Source organism: Oxyura jamaicensis, chromosome 1 (assembly GCF_011077185.1).
Source record: "Oxyura jamaicensis isolate SHBP4307 breed ruddy duck chromosome 1, BPBGC_Ojam_1.0, whole genome shotgun sequence".
Taxonomy (NCBI): Eukaryota; Metazoa; Chordata; class Aves; order Anseriformes; family Anatidae; genus Oxyura; species Oxyura jamaicensis.
This window is the reverse complement of record NC_048893.1, coordinates 180204558-180222114: the sequence shown is the minus strand read 5'-3', so window position 1 is coordinate 180222114 and position 17557 is coordinate 180204558. Positions and strand designations below refer to the sequence as shown.

The 17557-nt window shown below is 36.2% G+C and overlaps 1 protein-coding gene across 1 annotated transcript in view; it reads left to right on the top strand.

The window, feature by feature from the left end:
• The window catches only part of NBEA (neurobeachin), a 527091-nt gene that overhangs the window by 492699 nt on the left and 16835 nt on the right, over positions 1-17557 (top strand). Inside the window, exons 50-54 of the mRNA XM_035337838.1 lie at positions 6474-6563; positions 8127-8319; positions 11847-11918; positions 15166-15321; positions 16171-16341. Of these exons, the coding sequence (XP_035193729.1) occupies positions 6474-6563; positions 8127-8319; positions 11847-11918; positions 15166-15321; positions 16171-16341 (682 nt within the window). The remainder of the gene's footprint in view (positions 1-6473; positions 6564-8126; positions 8320-11846; positions 11919-15165; positions 15322-16170; positions 16342-17557) is intronic.

The following is a 17557-nucleotide window of genomic DNA, read 5'->3' as shown; positions in this document are numbered from 1 at the left end:
AAAAAAAAAAAAAAAAAAAAAAAAAAAAAAAAAAAAAAGGATATGGAAGTGTTTCATCATATAGGTACAGTTTGGGTGATAAGAAATTATTTCAGTCACCTTAAATATTTATCATCCAAAACCAACAACAAATATTCTTGTTTTAAAAGAAATGAGGGAATGTCTTCAGAAAAGATAACATTGTTTGTCAGATCAAGAGGAGTCCTTGTTTCTGAAGTTGAACATTAGGTAACAATAGGACAATTTGAGGACAATTATCAGTCATATAAAAATAAAAATCCTGACTGACCAGGTTTCAAAACTTTAACTATTCTTGACACGATTACATATTTAATGAATTATTGTATCATGCTGTTACGTCTCTCACAACAGTAACTTAGCAGTAAAATCTTTTCTAATGTGTTGTACTCAGCAACTTAATGATCAAAGAAAGCAACATTCTCTTTTATAAACTTAATACAGACTTGGGAGAACGATGACAGAGCAGTGATTTCATTTGGCATGACATCAATGAACACACAAGAGTTTCAGTAAATTTTAACAATCTGAATGGGACAGAAATGATTCCTAACATGGCCATAAGAAATACAATAGTTCAACTGAAGAAAATAATGACATAGAATTAAAATAAGAAATCTATAAAAGAGAAAGAAATTAATATAATTTTGAATGAAATTGTAAATAAAACTATAAAAAATACATGACTTTCTTCATTTGCAACTGATGTTCAGAGTTTTGCACAGCCTTGACTTTACAAGCCAAGGGGTTCTCCCTGTCTGCCCTGTGTGCAGTCAAACAGCAGGGAAGAAAAGGCAGCAAAATTGCCATCAGCTGGGAGCAAAACCCGCAGTTTGAAAAATTATTGCAACCATAAAAAGAAAGTGATGAACTGAGCAGTGTGGCCTGAGGAGCACCTATAACAACATAGACCTTGTCAGAGGAAATGGGAGTTAAAGCTGTTGGCTTCAGAGCATAATAGAGTTTGCTGTAGTTTTTAGTGTAATTTAATGAGAGAATTTCATTATAGCAGTGGTAAACTCCATTGTTCCAGGCAGAGTTGGAAGGATACAAGATACAGGGTAGACTGAAAAACTATAGAAAGTTGCTTTTTCCTTCTGATATAGTTAGGACTTTTCAGTGTAAGGAAGTTTTCCATGGTTTTTAAGGGAATGGGCAACTGCTGGAGAGGAAATGGAGGTTTTGCATTCAGATATGCAGGAGCCTCAGAAACACTGGCCTGCACAGGAGAGCATGCCTGAAAGAATAAGGGACACTCTCACCTAAACCTGCCCTGGCTTTGACATAACCATCTTTATGCTATTTTTGCTTTACCTTCTTTGTTTCTCTTTGTGAGGTTTAGTGATTTTTGTTTTCCTGTTTCCAATGTCTAACTAAATGCCTGCTTACACTGGCAGAAGTGTTGAAAGGTTTTTGTATCATGTAAGGCATAGTAGACTGCCAGAGACAAGGACTGGAGAACTGTGAAGGTAAAAGAGGGTAGAAGTAGGTATCACAGTCAGTAGTTTAATAAGGTAGGTATGAAAACTAAAAGTCAGTGCTCCCAGAAACAAATAAAGTCACATATGGGACTCATGCCTATTAAGAGGATGGGAGATTTTTCACATTTTCCTTACTGCGTCCTCTTCACAGAGAAATGAGAAAAAAGATAGGGGTTGTGCTGACTCTGGGAAGGGATTAAAGTCAGCTCCAAGTTACTGGTCTTCTGATGAGAAGCCATTTAATTGTACACAGGATCCAGTGAGATACGTTCTGTGTGGGGAAGGAGCTTAAGGTTGTCTCTCTCCATTGCTAAACTAATGAAGTAGTGACCTGCAGAGAAAATCCATTTCTGTGGCCATCTTTCAGTCCCTTGAGTATCCTGATTAAATAGCCAACTGTATTGAAGCCTCCAGACTAGTTGAGTCATTGCTTGTCTTTAAACTACAGCACTTCTTTACTTCAAGCATACCGTAATAAAATGGAAATCAATACTCTTAACCTAACTTACCCAAAGTCCTGAAGATATTGATGTCATTTAACAGCTGTAGATGCAAATAAAAAAGCAGTATCTCACACCGCTAGTACAAAACAATAACATTTGCAAGCTGCTTATGCTACCCACCGAAGAGCTGTCAATCATGTTTGTTGGGAAGACAGTGCTTGGGGCTGCTGAGTGCACTGGCTGCATGGGCAGGAGAGGCCATCAGGAATGCTTGTGTTTGCTTGGATGCAGAAATGAAACAAAATTTCAGGAAAGATAAATTTGGATGAATATGGCTGTGGTACATATATCAAATGAAGGAATATAGATTTTGGGTTCTTTGTTGGGCTCAGTCTCCATGCACAGGTGAAAATGATTTGTAGAAAAACTGACTGTTGTATGTTTGAGGAGTGAAACATAAAAGGGTTATGAAAATAAACAATAAAATAATTAATATGTAAAAAAAAGGAATAAAAATATAGATAAACAGTATATATTTTTTAAAGTTTGCTATATGGTAGTAATCAATGAAGAAGAACAAACAAAGCCACTTCACATAGGAATAAAAGTATTGTCTTACTATCTGCAATGCAGTCTGCTTTTAGGAGTTTCTTTCTTCTCATCTGTTCTTAAATAAATCTAAGTAAAAGTGCTCCTGTTTTTATGGTTCTTGTGCTATGCAGTCACCTTGAACCTCAAAGCAAAGGGGAGTTTGTAAATAAGGTGGACCATTACTACAGTCCTTTGTTATTTTACCTGCATTTCTAAGTAACTTTTTGGAGGAAACATGTTAAAAACAAACTCACATTCTCACATTTTCATTTAGAGTGTGTTATTTTTTGAACTGATGTCTTGTTCAAAATTATATATAAACATAGAATATGAGTCTCTACATATTACATGTCCAATATTACATGTCCAATATAGGATGTATGAGACGTACTCACTTTAAACTTTGAATTCCCATCTAGTTTGCAGATGTTTTTCTTTCCTTGTTCAGACCTATGATTATCAAGTAATAGTCTGAGGCCCATTTTATCTTTCTGCAATACATGATCATATCCAAACAGATACTCCCTGAAGTGTCTGGAGTACAAATCTCATTTTATGTGTATTAAAAACAGTAGGGAATCTCGAATCAGCTCGCTAAATAGCTTTCCTACAACACCTTATTAAGAAAGTGAAAACTAATATAATTGCCATTTTGCCGTTCCAAAAGCGTTAAATCTGGCAGCCACTGAATTCCAAGCTTATTATGTTTATACGTGAAGGACATTTGAAGGTGAAATGAGAATAAACTTCATTTTATTAAAATATGCGTTAAATTGACTAGAATGTGTGTTTCAGGGAGTGGTGTAGCACTTTGCACATGATACTCAAGATCTGATGGGAGAAAAGGAATTGATTAATTTGACCAAAATGTTTAAGACAAATAAATCTGAAGTTTGATGATTTACAGTTCAAGAAAAACTGTGGTGTACACTTACCAGTTTTAAGATTAATTTCACATACAGCTAGAGTCCTCTTGTAAACAAATCAATGTATTACATTATTATTCACAGATCTGCTCTGTACCTGCTTTTCATTTCATGTCAAGTGATCTGATAGGACACAGCATTAGAAATACCCTTGGGCCAGTCACTTTATCTCTGTATGCTTATGTTTATCTTGTTTGTAAGTTTTGACAAGGTTTTTCTGTCCTTTTTAAGTGTTTTGAAATCTAGAGAGGAATAACAGTTGTAGTCTGTATTCTCAGTGTTGTAGTTGGGTATTTTTAAAGCAACATTGTTCACTTTCTTTAAAACTTCCAAGAGTTGCCAGTTTTACAAATGGTATTTTTGCAAGAAAAAGATAACATTACTGATCACAGGGTGGGAGAGAGCGGGTTGTCCTCATAAGTGCAAACCAGCAAAAATATTCAATATTCCTTGAATATCAAGGTCTTAATTCTTCATTTGTTCTGACTGCAGGAGCTGGCATTAACTTAAATGTTTTAAAGAGTAGGCACGTAAAGCACATACGTGAATATGTGCCAGGACATCTTCAGCTGTAAAATTAACAGTTGCTTTAGACAGCTATGTTTGAAGTGTCCACCTGAAAAATTCATGCCGGTTTATTATTGTATTCTGCACATCTTTCTCTTCCCTTGTTACTATCATAAATCTACCTGGAATGGAAGGCAAAGCCAGAGAAGTTAATGTGTGCTGAATTTATAGCCTAACAATCAGAATTTGCCAAGACTGGACAACATGAAAGTAAATGTGTAAATTAGAATTGGGCTGCACTTAAAAATAAATAAATAAATAAATAAAATTAATAATTCATTTCAGGGTGCCTGTAAGAGGACAGAAGTATCATTCATGGGATCGCTTAAAGGGTGGTAGGGGAAGATCTGGTTTTTGTTTGGTATTGCTGCCAAATATAATTCACACTCTTATTTCAACACAGAATTCTTTTAAAAATTAAAGGAATAACCTTGATAATTATTTGAAAAAAATAAAGTGTGTGTGTGGGGGGATTACTTTTCTCAAAATACTATTGACATATCTGTGTGGAAGCATATATTAAGCAGTGTCTAATATTGTTGATATTAGTCCTCATCATTTTGAAATTGAAATCCACAAGCAACTATAATTCAGTTATAAGAAAACTTATGACTTAGAAAATCAGTTACAGAGTACTGAACGTAATAGAAAATACTATTTTAACTTGAGCTGCATTTTATATTCCTGTAAAAAAAAGTGTCAGCATGAGTGAAGGTTTCTACATAGCATATAAATAGGGACTGTTCATATGCTGCTGCTGTATAGGTGTGTACAAACATAAACACACATGCCCAGACAAATATATTGATTTTGTATGAAGTCACTCTGTGATTTAAATTCCTCAGTAAATGATGTTAATGAAAAACTGAGATGCTCTCTAGTTCCTCAGAAAGCAAGCACTCTGTGCCTTATAGACTAAAGCCTGCCCTGAATTAGTCAACAAGCAAGAAATGTCCTATACCAGGATAATTACATCATCAAATGTGCTAGGCTACAAACCATGGAAGTCCTTCCCTACTGGACTTTGAAATAAGTTTATTTTTTTGTCAAACATTTCTTAACTGTATTCCATTATACCTGTCAATCTAGGTCATCAGAAGTGGTAAACACTAGTGACCTGTCAGCAAATCTCTCCCTAATACCTGTTCTGGCTTCTATGCTGTGGAGTGCAGGAAAGCACAATTTGGTTTGTAGTAATTACGAAGTATGTAGATTGAAAGGATTCTCCAGTACAATGAAGTATTTATTGTGTTTCTTACCATTTCATGTCTGAAAGAAATAACATAATTTACTAAGTTAGTCCTGTTTTTTTGGTGGTGGTGGTGTTTTTTTTTGTTGTTTGTTTGTTTTGTTTTGTTTTTCATATTTCCTGTACACGAGCAAATGAAAAATTCATAAAGCTCACTAGAAAAATCTTAAGGGTCAGTGTGCAGGGCACAGTGTATAAGTAGGTACATAATGCATAGTGTACCTCAAAATCCACCAGTTTTGTTTTCTATGAATGTTTTATTCTTGATTTCACAAGATCAAATGAAATAGTACCTGTCTGAAAAATGAGTGTTCTTAAGCAGTATTGCTTTTACAAGCAGCAATCTTTTGCCAGAGCTTTTAAGAATGTATCTCAAATATATCTGTGTTTGAATGAACTGTTTCTGTAGTGGAAGCCTCACAGTTGGACTGTATTCTACTCCTTAATTAATTACTCTATATTTATTCTGAAAGTAGCTTGAAGCCTCAAATAATAAATTGAAATTACTGTTTTTGCTTCAAAACTGTGAAGCCTGAAAGCCCATGAAAAAGTAACATCAAAATTAAGCACAAAATAAATACTCGGTGAATAAATGCAACTTGGAAAGATTTTTACAGTAGCCTCAGTGTGCCTGGCAAGATTTGTTTCTGGCATTTGTTGTTGTTGTTGTTTTAACTTACTAATGTTGTTACTGAAATTGTAATTATTTTGTTATTGAAATAGTGATTATTTTGTTGTTACTGTATTTTACACATGAATTTTTCTTCTCAGTTTGCTTTTTTCCCCATTTAAGATTCCTGAGGCTTATTTTATTAGAGATCCTCATACTTTCCTCCTTACAAAGGACTTTATTAAGGTATATGTGTTCTTTTTAGTGAAAAAAAAAAAAAAAAAAAAAAAAAAAAGCTCTCACGACCTGAATTGCATGTCCTCACATGTTAACATTTTCAGATATAATGCCAGTTACTGGAAATGAGACTGGTTAGTTGAGTAACTGAAGCATGCTTGAAAGCAGAAGCAGAGCTTGTCTACAAAATACTAACACTTGGCTGAGTCTGCAGCCTGGGAGGAGAGCACCGGGTGAATTTTCTGGACTTTTTTCATGGCTGACTTGGGATATGCCTGCACTGTCACAAAGTGTGTTGACCTCTCTCCCTGATGCATATTGCTCCTGACAGTCCCTCTCCTTTCCCCGCAGGCCATGGAGGCGCAGATCCAGAACTTTGGACAGACGCCATCGCAGTTGCTCATTGAGCCCCATCCACCTCGGAGCTCCGCCATGCACCTGGTGAGACATAGCTGCTGGCCGGGAATTCATTCCCTTTGAACCCAAGGATTCTTTATAGGTCATCAAATACCCATTTAAGCAACACTTTAATGCCTTCCATTGCCCATACAGCTGTACTTTCTCGTGGTGGAAACAGCTCACAGTGCTCTAGCAGAGAAAGGTGGAATTTGAGTAGGTTTAGCTTCCTTTAGTACTGACTTTCCTGTTTAATACAGTGTTAAAAGGCCGTATCTCCATAAACATACACTTCATAAATACATATTTACATTTTTATTTCTGCAAGTAATGGGAATGACTGCAGGCTTTTCTTACAGTGAGCATGTTGTTATGTTGTTTTGTTTTGTTTTAAAGGAGACATTATTAGGGAGTGATTTATGAACAATACCTGCTTGACAGAAATGAAGTAATGCAGTTCAGATTGTGCGGGAATCCTCCTGCCTGTTCCCTAGGAAGAATACAATGTATATTTCTAATTTCAATTTGAACTTCAAAATTCATTCCCAACACGTTTGCATGTGCTTCATGTGAATAATTATACAAAATAGCCAGACTGAAGGAGACAGATTTCTGCCCCTCAGTGCCTTTGATTAAATGCTTAAAGCTAGATATTTTATTTTAAGCTTTGTAAAGGAAGAGTAATACATACAGTAATTTCAATTGTTTCATGTATCTACAAGGAAATCACTCTCTCTGTTTGCAGACTGTCATAGTGGGAATTGATCTGGAAATGTTAGCTATGTTATTACAAGATGTAGATGTCAAATGTGCATTATATTTTTCATAGCTTTAAGATTTTTATTTATAGATAATATATTTTTAATAACAATTTAAAGTGATAAACAAAAAGGACTATTTGAACTTGTAAAAATAATTATATTTGTTATAGCACTGGTTGAAAAACACTAACATTAAAAAGTTCTTTGTATAATCTCACTTATGATAACAGTGCTACTATCTGTGAAAAGAACACATCTCCTGTAGAATCATCAAAATGGTTTATAATTGCTTAAAGACTCCCTAATAAGTATATGCTTTTCACAGAATTAGTGTCTGCTTATGTTTGGAAATGGTGTATTTCATATCAAGAATTCATTAAGAAAAAAAATAAATATCTGAAAAAAAATCTAAATCTGAAAATCTGAGTCCCTCTTAAAATTTCTTTTTTCAACCACTTTAGTTTATAGCATTTATATTTATGATTTACCAATAGATGAACTGATGCTTTTATTTGACTCATATCTCTGTTATATGGATACTAACTGTTGTTTCATTTTACATTCGATTGTATATTGATTAATGCTAACAGTCATTTTGTGTCTTGTAATGATAACCTGGTGGACCCTTCCATTCCTATTCTCTACTTGTCCTCATGTAATGATCCAATATTAGCGTCTGATCTTGCTCTCCTCCATCACTAGTGTAGATGTGCAGGTAGCATTGTTTTCCCTGTATGTGCACATGCTTGCCTACTCGTTTTTTTAACCTCGTTTTCCCTCAGACCTCCTCACTAATTGTGTTATCCCTTCTGTTTTCTTCTGCTCTCTTCTCCTTTCTACTCAACAGTGTTTCCTTCCACAGAGCCCCCTCATGTTTAAAGATCAGATGCAGCAGGATGTCATAATGGTGCTGAAGTTTCCATCAAATTCCCCCGTCACACACGTGGCAGCCAACACACTGCCCCACCTGACCATTCCTGCCGTGGTGACTGTCACTTGCAGCAGGCTGTTTGCAGTCAACCGGTGGCACAACACAGTAGGTAGGTTCTCACAGGTGCCTTTCATTCAAAATGAAAGATCTTACCACTGCAGCTTTTAATTTTGAGTGGAGGTCAGCTAGATGTGGGTTAATCTTGCTCACTTGCCTGTTCACAAATACATAGAAAACTTACTGTTTATTCTGGTTTCTGTCAAATAATCAAAGCTTCTGTTTTCTCTGGTGTCATTCCTAGAAACACTCTCCCTAACAGCAGCACATCACCATGGCAGCTAATCGATTTGTGGTTACATCAGGATCAGCCTTTGATATAATGTTTTTCAGGAGAGTGGTGCTATTCTTGACACAGCCTATATTAATATGTCCCAGGTTTCAGGAATCCATACTTGCATGCTACAGAGTGTACATCACTGTCTGCTGCTGGAAAGAGATTTCAGGCCTTTCCCTGGGTCACTGTTGGGTAATGTGGAACCCAAAGCAAGCCTAAGTGGTCAGACACCGAACTATTCTGAAGTTTCTTCTTTCCCTCCCAAAAGTCTGTTCATTGGGGTCATTCCAAATTCCTTTCCAGTCCGTCTGTTCAGCCCTCCATTTGCCCCTAGGACTGTCCTGTCTCCATGTCTAGAGATGCAAGTGCTGAGGTTGTCCCAGGGACTGCTAAATAAGTGGTAGGGCCATGAGCTGCTGCTTACGCAGGAATGAACCAGTTTCAATTTCTAAGGTAGCTTTCTGCTCTGATGGCCCTTATGCTGCAGCACATGGAAACTTTTGAATGCTCTTTACCACCTGAGAAAAACAAGAAGCTGCCTCATATTTAAGAATGTGACTCAGGAGCTGCTTCAGGAGCTTTGTCAGGATAGGGAAAAAAATATATATAATAAAAAATCTGCTCTTCCAGCACAGCAGAACCCCTGGACAGAAGTAGGTCACTGTGGAGAGGAAATTGTAAGATTTATCTATTTCCAGTAGAAATAAATGATTGTGACATTATCTAGGGATATCACTGCCTTAAATGTAATCATCTCAGTAAATAATTCAAGTCAGGTGAAATAGATCCCACCTTTTTTTTGCACAATACTGGCCAAGGTATTATATCTGGTGGTGTTACAAGTCATAATTAGAGGAATGAATGGGAATTCCCTTACAGGGATGCATTAGAGGAATTATCCAGGCAAGTTACTAACACTCTAAATTCTTGAGTAGTAATGTAAGTTATAACGTGAATTTTATTCTGACTTTTTAAATAATTTTAGCATGCATATTAAAATTTCACATGTATTCAGAATGTTCCTATTATTTTTTTTCCAACAAAGTTTGCATGGTGGTTTAGGGAATACAACAGAAACAGAATAGAAGATATCTGATTGCCTTTCACAAATCCAGCTCCACCAGGTGCAACTTCACGCTTTACCCATTTCTTTAAAAATGAAAGGAAAAACTAAGAAAAAAAAAATAAATAAAAAAAAAATAACATAGTTGTCCTCAACAGAAGATCCCAAAGTCAAAACTGTTTCAGAGGTACAGAAGCTGCCCACTAGCATTTTAATACTCTTTTGACTAACATTGTTTGTTTAATCCTTAACTAGTTCTCCCCGACCCCCCCTTTTTTTTTCAGGAATGCTGCCAAAGTATGCTGTATGCACCATCACTAACATCTCCTCCATTTGAGGAGGCTCATTTAATAGTTTCCAATCCACTTTCACATCCAGACTTATTGCGTGAGGGAATGCCCAAATTTCTACCCATACTTTACTGTGAGGGAGTCAAGGTCACTAATACTGTAGTGCTTTGAATTTCAAGAGTTTCCTTAGCAACTGTTATTTAGGGAAGTTGTCTACTTTAGTAGAAGTTGTGTTGGCCTTTACAATGCATGTGACTTGGGTTTTAGTTTTTTCAGATATAATTTGGAAAACATAAGTCAAATTGAAAAAATGCAGAATTCACGTCATGAACTAAATTTCACACCGTTTGAAAAGCTTTGGTATGAATTTAAAAGAGAGGAATACTTTATGAACATATTGTAATAAGAAGAGACAGGAAAGCAAAGCTGTTTGGAAAATCAAAATTCGTTCTGGTGATGTTCTTAACTTTTACATCTCACTTGGCAAAGTCTTTTATTTTGAAAGAGACTGTTCCAGGATAGGGTATCAGTTTTCTAGTATTAGTATATGATATTAGTATATATAATATATAATAGTATTATATAATATATAATATTTGTATATAATATTATTTTATTTTTAAGTCACATTATATTAAGTCACAACTCTAGCTTACAGGACAGGTTCATCTACAGAAATCTATACACAAGCCACTGTTACTGTTGTAGGATGTATTATGTAAAGCTTTATCTTTAAGAGTTTCTACACAGACAAAGGCATTTACTGTTCCATCCCACAGTAGAATTAAATGAGTCTAAGCATATACCAGTAAAGATCCATTCCAGGCCAGTTAGGTTTTGAAAGAAGAGAGAAATGAGCGAAGGAAAAGGGGAAGTTTGAGGAGTGGTGTTCTTCAGATCTAGCAAGAGAGACATACAGAGGTTCTTGGTGGAGAGTTCCTGATGTGTAATATAACACAGAAGCTTTTGCAACTAGTAAAACTTGTACTCATGGGCATTTTTGTTCACCCAGAGTCTGGAGACCATATATTTTTCAAACCTATATTAGGGTTTATCCACTTAAGTGCCCTCACACTGCAATTCTTTCTAACTGGAAATCCAGAGAGACATCAAATAAAATACAGCACTTCACCTCATCTTCATACTGATCAGAGATCATCATTATCTTTGACCTACTGAAAGAAGTAGAGCTAGAAATATGAGCTAGGACCAAGAACATTACAATTTTAATAATCAGTTTGTATTTGGAATTTGTTCTCCAGAACTCTGCATCTCTCTTTATGGAGGATATTCTTGTGCAACATGGCAGTTTGTGACAAAAAATTTTTGACCTTTGTGACACATACAATGGGGAAAGTCGTCAGAAGAGCCAGATCAATGCTCCCTTTTCTTGAGAGCATATAACACTAAATATGTAGCCCCTGATTCATTTACGAAAACCTTAAGGACTGCTCAGGATAGAACTAGTAAAAATAATTACAGCAAATTTACTTTAGCCCACAATTTTCCAGAGGGGAAAAAAAAAAAAAAAAAAAAAAAAAAAAAACACTAGATAAATCTATGAAAAGGTCCAAGCTTCTGTCATGTATGTAAGAAACAATTTAAACCAGTTATTTTTCGTTTCTATGCTATTATTAGATCTTATCCAGTGCTCCAATGTAACAAAATGACCTTGGACTATTTTAAATTAGTTATTTCATGAATATTAGTTTCTTCAGAAATCATAATGAAATTAGCATTCATAAACCTAAAATTTCTATTACATAACCAAAGAGTAAACAAATACATATAGATGAAGGGAACTTAAAAGATTCATAGAACAAGAAATACTAAGAAGTTACATATTTATTTGGATATATAATCCCACAATGCAGTTTTAAACCTCAAAAAATCATACAAAAAATAAGGCAACAAGATTCCTATGTGCTTTATCTTCCTTTCATGTTTAGGCCTTCGGGGAGCCCCAGGATATTCTTTGGATCAAGCCCACCATCTTCCAATTGAAATGGATCCATTGATTGGTATGTCAAGATGAAAATGTAGCAATATATTTGACAATGGTATTTTCAAGAATTATTGATTAAGCTATATTTGTATATTATGCTTCATTTAACACAGAAGATAAGAAAATATTTATTCTTGTCAGTCCTGAAAAACTAAAAGCATTAACTATTGATGCTGAATGAATTACATGAATGCTATTTATTATTAACATCACCAGCAATTGGTATTTAAGAAACAACCAATTAAGCTAAACACATTGTCAGCCCATATTTATAATTCTGTTCTCTTATCAGGTCACATTAATATAAAATATGAGGGTCTGGTAGACTTCACAGATTGTCATTTCTTACAACAACTACGTATATCAGTGCAGATGTAGACTTATTTATTTCCATTCAATTTATTATTGGGATTTTTTTTTTAATAGGGATTACTAAATTAATAAAGACAAGATCAGATTTTAAATTGTTGTATGATTGTATTTGTTAAATCTAAAGATATTTGAGAAAATTAAATATTTTTAGAAATAAGAAACAGCCAAATGTATTATAGTGTTATTAAGAGAGATTACTGGCCTTATGATTGGCAACATTTCTCTTTAATTGCGACTGTTTGCTTTCTCTTTTTTTTTATTTTAGTAGGTTTATCTTTTGAGACAGAAATTGTGCATAGAGAAGGTTCTTAAAGCTAATTTTGAAGCATCAGTGAGAAAAAAAATGTATTTTTAAACATCTCCAGATGAAAAGTTCCTTCTTCCACTTGTCAATATCTGGGGTTGAAAGATTTATATACATACAAGTAGCTCAGGAAATTTAACTTTCTCCTTATCTATGCTTCATTTGCTCATATATAATGACAATGGTTTTCTCTTCAGATTTTCCTCCCAAAAGCTAGGGAAAAACTATTGCACCTACCTGTTTTGAAATCTGAGTAATTTGTTATCTTTCAGTGGATGGCCACAGAGGGTCTGGTAATTTACATTTGCACTCTTGGAATGTACATAAATATGGCAGTAACTTCTATAAGCAAATTTAAAATAGTTGGGGGGCTGGGGGGTTTTTTGGTTGGTGTGGTGGTTTTACTCAGGTGGGCGGCCGAGCTCCACCACAACTGGTCTCTCACTCCCCCTCCTGAAAGAGGAGCAGGGAGAAAATACGATGAAAGGGGCTCAAGGGTTGAGATAAGGATGAGGAGATCGCGCAGTAATGATCGTGACGGGCAAAACAGTCTCACCATAGGGAGATAATAAGATTTATTATCTATTACTAACAAGCTAGAGAAGCGAGAAACAAAGGAAATAAACTAAAAGCACCTTCCGCCCCCCATACACCCTCTTCCACCTCCTCCTCTCGAGTGGCACAGGGGAATGGGGGAAGAGGCATTATGGTCAGTCTATAGCGCTTCTTCACCGCCACTCCTTCTTGGTCACTCTCATCCCCTGTGCTGTGGGGTCCCTCCCACAGGATGCAGTCCTTGCTGAACTGATCTGGCCTGGGCTTCCCACAGGCAGCAGCTCTTCAAGAACTGCTCCAGATATGGGTCCGTACCACGGGGTCCATCCCTCGGGAGCAAACTGCTCCAACCTGGGTCGCCCACGGGCAGCAGCTCCTGCCAGGTCACCTGCTCCTGCGTGGTCTCTTCTCCACGGGCTACAGGTCCAGCCCGGAATCTGCTCCAGCAGGGGTCTTCCACAGGCCGCAGTCTCCATCAGTGCAGGTCCACCTGCTCCACCATGGTCTCCTCCGCGGGCTGCAGTGTGGAACCCTGCTCCAACGTGGTGCTCCATGGGCTGCAGGGGGACAGCCTGCTTCACCATGGTCCTCACCACAGGCCACAAGGGACTTCTGCTACGGTGCCTGGAGCACCTCTCCCCCTCCTTCTTCACTGACCTTGGCGCCTGCAAGGCTGTTCCTCACTCCTCTCACTCTCCCAGCTGCCGTGTGGCACAGCATTTTTTTTTCCCTGTCTTAAATATGCTCTCACAGAGGTGCAAAACAACATCACTTACTGGCTCAGCTCTGGTCAGCAGTGAGGTCTTTACCAAACATGGGGCAGTTTCGAGATCCTTCTCACAGAAGCCACCCCTATGGCCCCCTGCTACCAATACCTTGCCATGTAAACCCACTACAGTTTGTTGTTGAGTCTGTTATTTCATGCAATTGTGAGCAATTTATGTATAATAACCAAAAAACAGGGACAAAAGAAATTTCAAGGTATTACGTGCATAAAGTCATGTTCCTATGGTAGGAGGAAACATCTCTCAGAGAGAGTTTTATCTCAGCTAACTTCAATTATCTGAAGTTGCTTGTCAAAATTCCCCTCCATATCTACTGTAGGAAGAGAAACTTTCCTCTGGAGTTGTCTAGTACTGGGACAGCTATTACAGCATGAAATGACTTGCCATGTGAAATGATATATCTCTCTACAATGAGTATAGAAAGAGTGTAGCTAATTAACTTAGATTATATACTGAAGTTTTAGAAAGCTAAGGTTCAGTGAGAAGGAACAACCTTTACTGTATTTCCAAATCCTGCCTGTAGTGTCATGAAAAGCAAAGAGTAGTTTAGCCGATTACTCCCAGTCACTCCTAACAGATCCACTTGACATACAGGGTGGTTGTATTCTGTAGGAACCATTCATTTTCCCTTTGTCTGTGTCAAAGTGGCATTACCTATTTTAACACTAGTCCATGGCCTGGCTCCGTGTTTGATGAGTAAAAGAGAGGACTGAAAAAAATGCGTGTTAGATTTAAAGAGCTTCATTGGCTGAATACTTATCTTTGTCTTTGATCTGGTCAAGTGACTGAAGGTATAGGGGATGTAAGTGTCACACAACACAAGCTGGGGTATTTTCTGTAGACAAGGTACCAACTGATAAGAATTGAGTCTGCTTCATTGTTTGCATTGACTTGGTAATTTAAATGGACTTCCATCACTTTCCTCTAGTTCAATTTGTTTTTGAAGAGTTCTTCATCAGAGCACTTAAAATATTGCCACATATTATGCAGTGAATCAGGCAGTTTATAAGAAATTGGCATCAGCTGTAAAATCCTTTGTCTTATTCAAAGGGAAACAAGAATCTCACAATAATTTTGTATTTCTGACATCCATATAGACAGCTCTAAGTGTTCATATTCAAAATGCTTACTCAACAACAAATTCACAGTTCATTGAAAGTTAAATGTATTCATTTTCTCCTGTAAGTGGATGACAGGAAGGTGTTGGAATGGCTTGCTTGTAAAATGTGTTTTGCATTTCGTTACAGCCAATAACTCTGGTGTGAACAAACGGCAGATCACAGACCTGGTGGATCAGAGCATCCAGATCAATGCACATTGCTTCGTGGTCACAGCAGATAATCGCTACATTCTTATCTGTGGTTTCTGGGACAAGAGTTTTCGAGTTTATTCTACAGAAACAGGTGACCCTAAATACAACCACCTGTTTCTTCTTAGGTCACAAAGTGGAGCGTTGTCATAATACTACCATATTTAATGCCTGTACTTACCCCTCAATAAATGATGAAGGGCAGGGTTTTTGGTTTGGTTTGGTTTGGTTTGGTTTGGTTTGTTTGTTTGTTTGTTTTTGTTTATTTGCTTTTTTTGTTTTTGTAGATGAAAGATTCAATAGGGAACAGAAGGCATGCAATTTTCTTAGTGGAAAAATTTTCAAACCCCAGTTATATTCAAATGCACTGATTATATCAAAAGGATCAACCAAAACTTTAGTTACAATATTTTAATGTCTGTATTGGTTTTATCTCTATTTTTTATTCCCTCAGAAAGGAAGTTGCATAGCCTCCGCTGGAAGCTGATATTTTGTTTCTTTGTCCAATGGCTTAGCCTAATATTCAATATATTGCTAAAAACTGGTTTCAATATTGGAAAGAAAGAGATAATGATGGAAAAGTTCATATACTGTCTTATTCATTCATGAAGCTCACAATAATATGCTAATGCCATTGCTTAAATACTGAGGGAGCAGTAACTCAATATATTCAGTGACTGCAGCACTGACTTGATTTTCAGAGATAATGCTTAGACAGTATGTTGACACAGGGCACAAACCTCAAAAGGAATAGAAAAGAAAAAAAAATAGTTTTATTGTCTTAAAAATAAGTCTTTGTGATTTTTTAATCTTGTAATGTAGTGAACTCTCAGAGATATGAGGCAAAAATTAAACTTGAACTGAATTTTTATTAATAAATTGGTTATGCAAAAATGCAAATGTTCAGAAAACCTGAATTTTTATCACTTTGCATTCTCACCAGGAAAATTAACTCAGATTGTATTTGGCCACTGGGATGTCGTTACTTGCCTTGCCAGATCAGAGTCCTATATTGGTGGTGATTGCTACATCGTGTCTGGGTCTCGTGATGCTACCTTGCTGCTTTGGTACTGGAGTGGCCGACATCATATTATAGGTGACAATCCAAATAGCAGTAAGTACATCCTGCAAAAACTTTGAGCTCTTGAGAGCTCCTCTGCCATGCCTATTCATTTTTAGAATTCTTTCTGTTAAGTTCAAAAGATACTACCAGACAAATCAACTACTTCTCTTACAGGTTGCAAGTTGGAATAAGAGTGTCACATGCTAAGCAATTCACAGAGTACTAGCCAAAACAAATGTTTAAGCAGTTTGTGCGTGGTGACATAATAATATAAGAGTAATTGTTAAATTCATAATTGCTCATCACTTATAGCATCATGTCATCATGAACTAGAACAAGATTGTTATGACCTTTAAGTGACATGGTTGTATACCACTATAGGAAGTACATCACTATATTTTGATCTTTCTTTCCCCAGAAATACTTTTTTTGGCATTTTAATGTATTCCTTTTGTACTACAGCATGCTATATCAGCTGCTTGCCTTTTCAAAAAAGGAATGTCTCACACTCCTTGGAATTAAATGAGTCTCTTTGAGAAAGGTCTTTCTATAGTAAGCAAACCTTTGAAGAAGCAATGTGACTGAATAAAAATAGAAAAACAATGAAATGTTGGAAAGAGTTTGCATTTCATTTGCAGGGGACTAATAGTGATTTGTAGAGTGAATGGAACACAACAGTAATGATATTAAGTCATACAGGATACCTAGAGATGCATGTTTAGAAGGCTACTTATAGAAGTGCACTACTAATTTACACAGAGCCTTCATCCAAGCCAGAAATGTAACCACAGTTAAAGACAAAAGCGCCTTTTGTTGTGTCTTGTACAATGCCAAATTCATCCACATTTTTCACTTAAATCAGAGTTTCTGAATTCTAAAGATTATGTCCATCACAATAATATTGCCTCTTTAGATAAGCATAGAAGAATCCATCACCATCATTTTTGATCTCTGGGTCTAGTACTGACTGGAGGCAGCTGTAGACCTGTCAGTTACAGACATCTAAGGGAAAGTATTTCTTCACCTGACTATTTCATGGCAAGTTTTTATTTATATGTCACAAAATAATATATATATATTTTTTAAAAATTTGGCAGCAGCATTTTTATTTTTTATCTTTTCATTTTCTTCCATTTATCTGTAACCAGAACAAAAGAGAGACAAATAAAAGCTTTGCTTTCTCATTTGACTTTCTTTTGCTTTTATAACAGCTAGAAAATGGAGGCAAAAAATATATAAATTTTTGTTGCCATAAAAAATTTCTTTA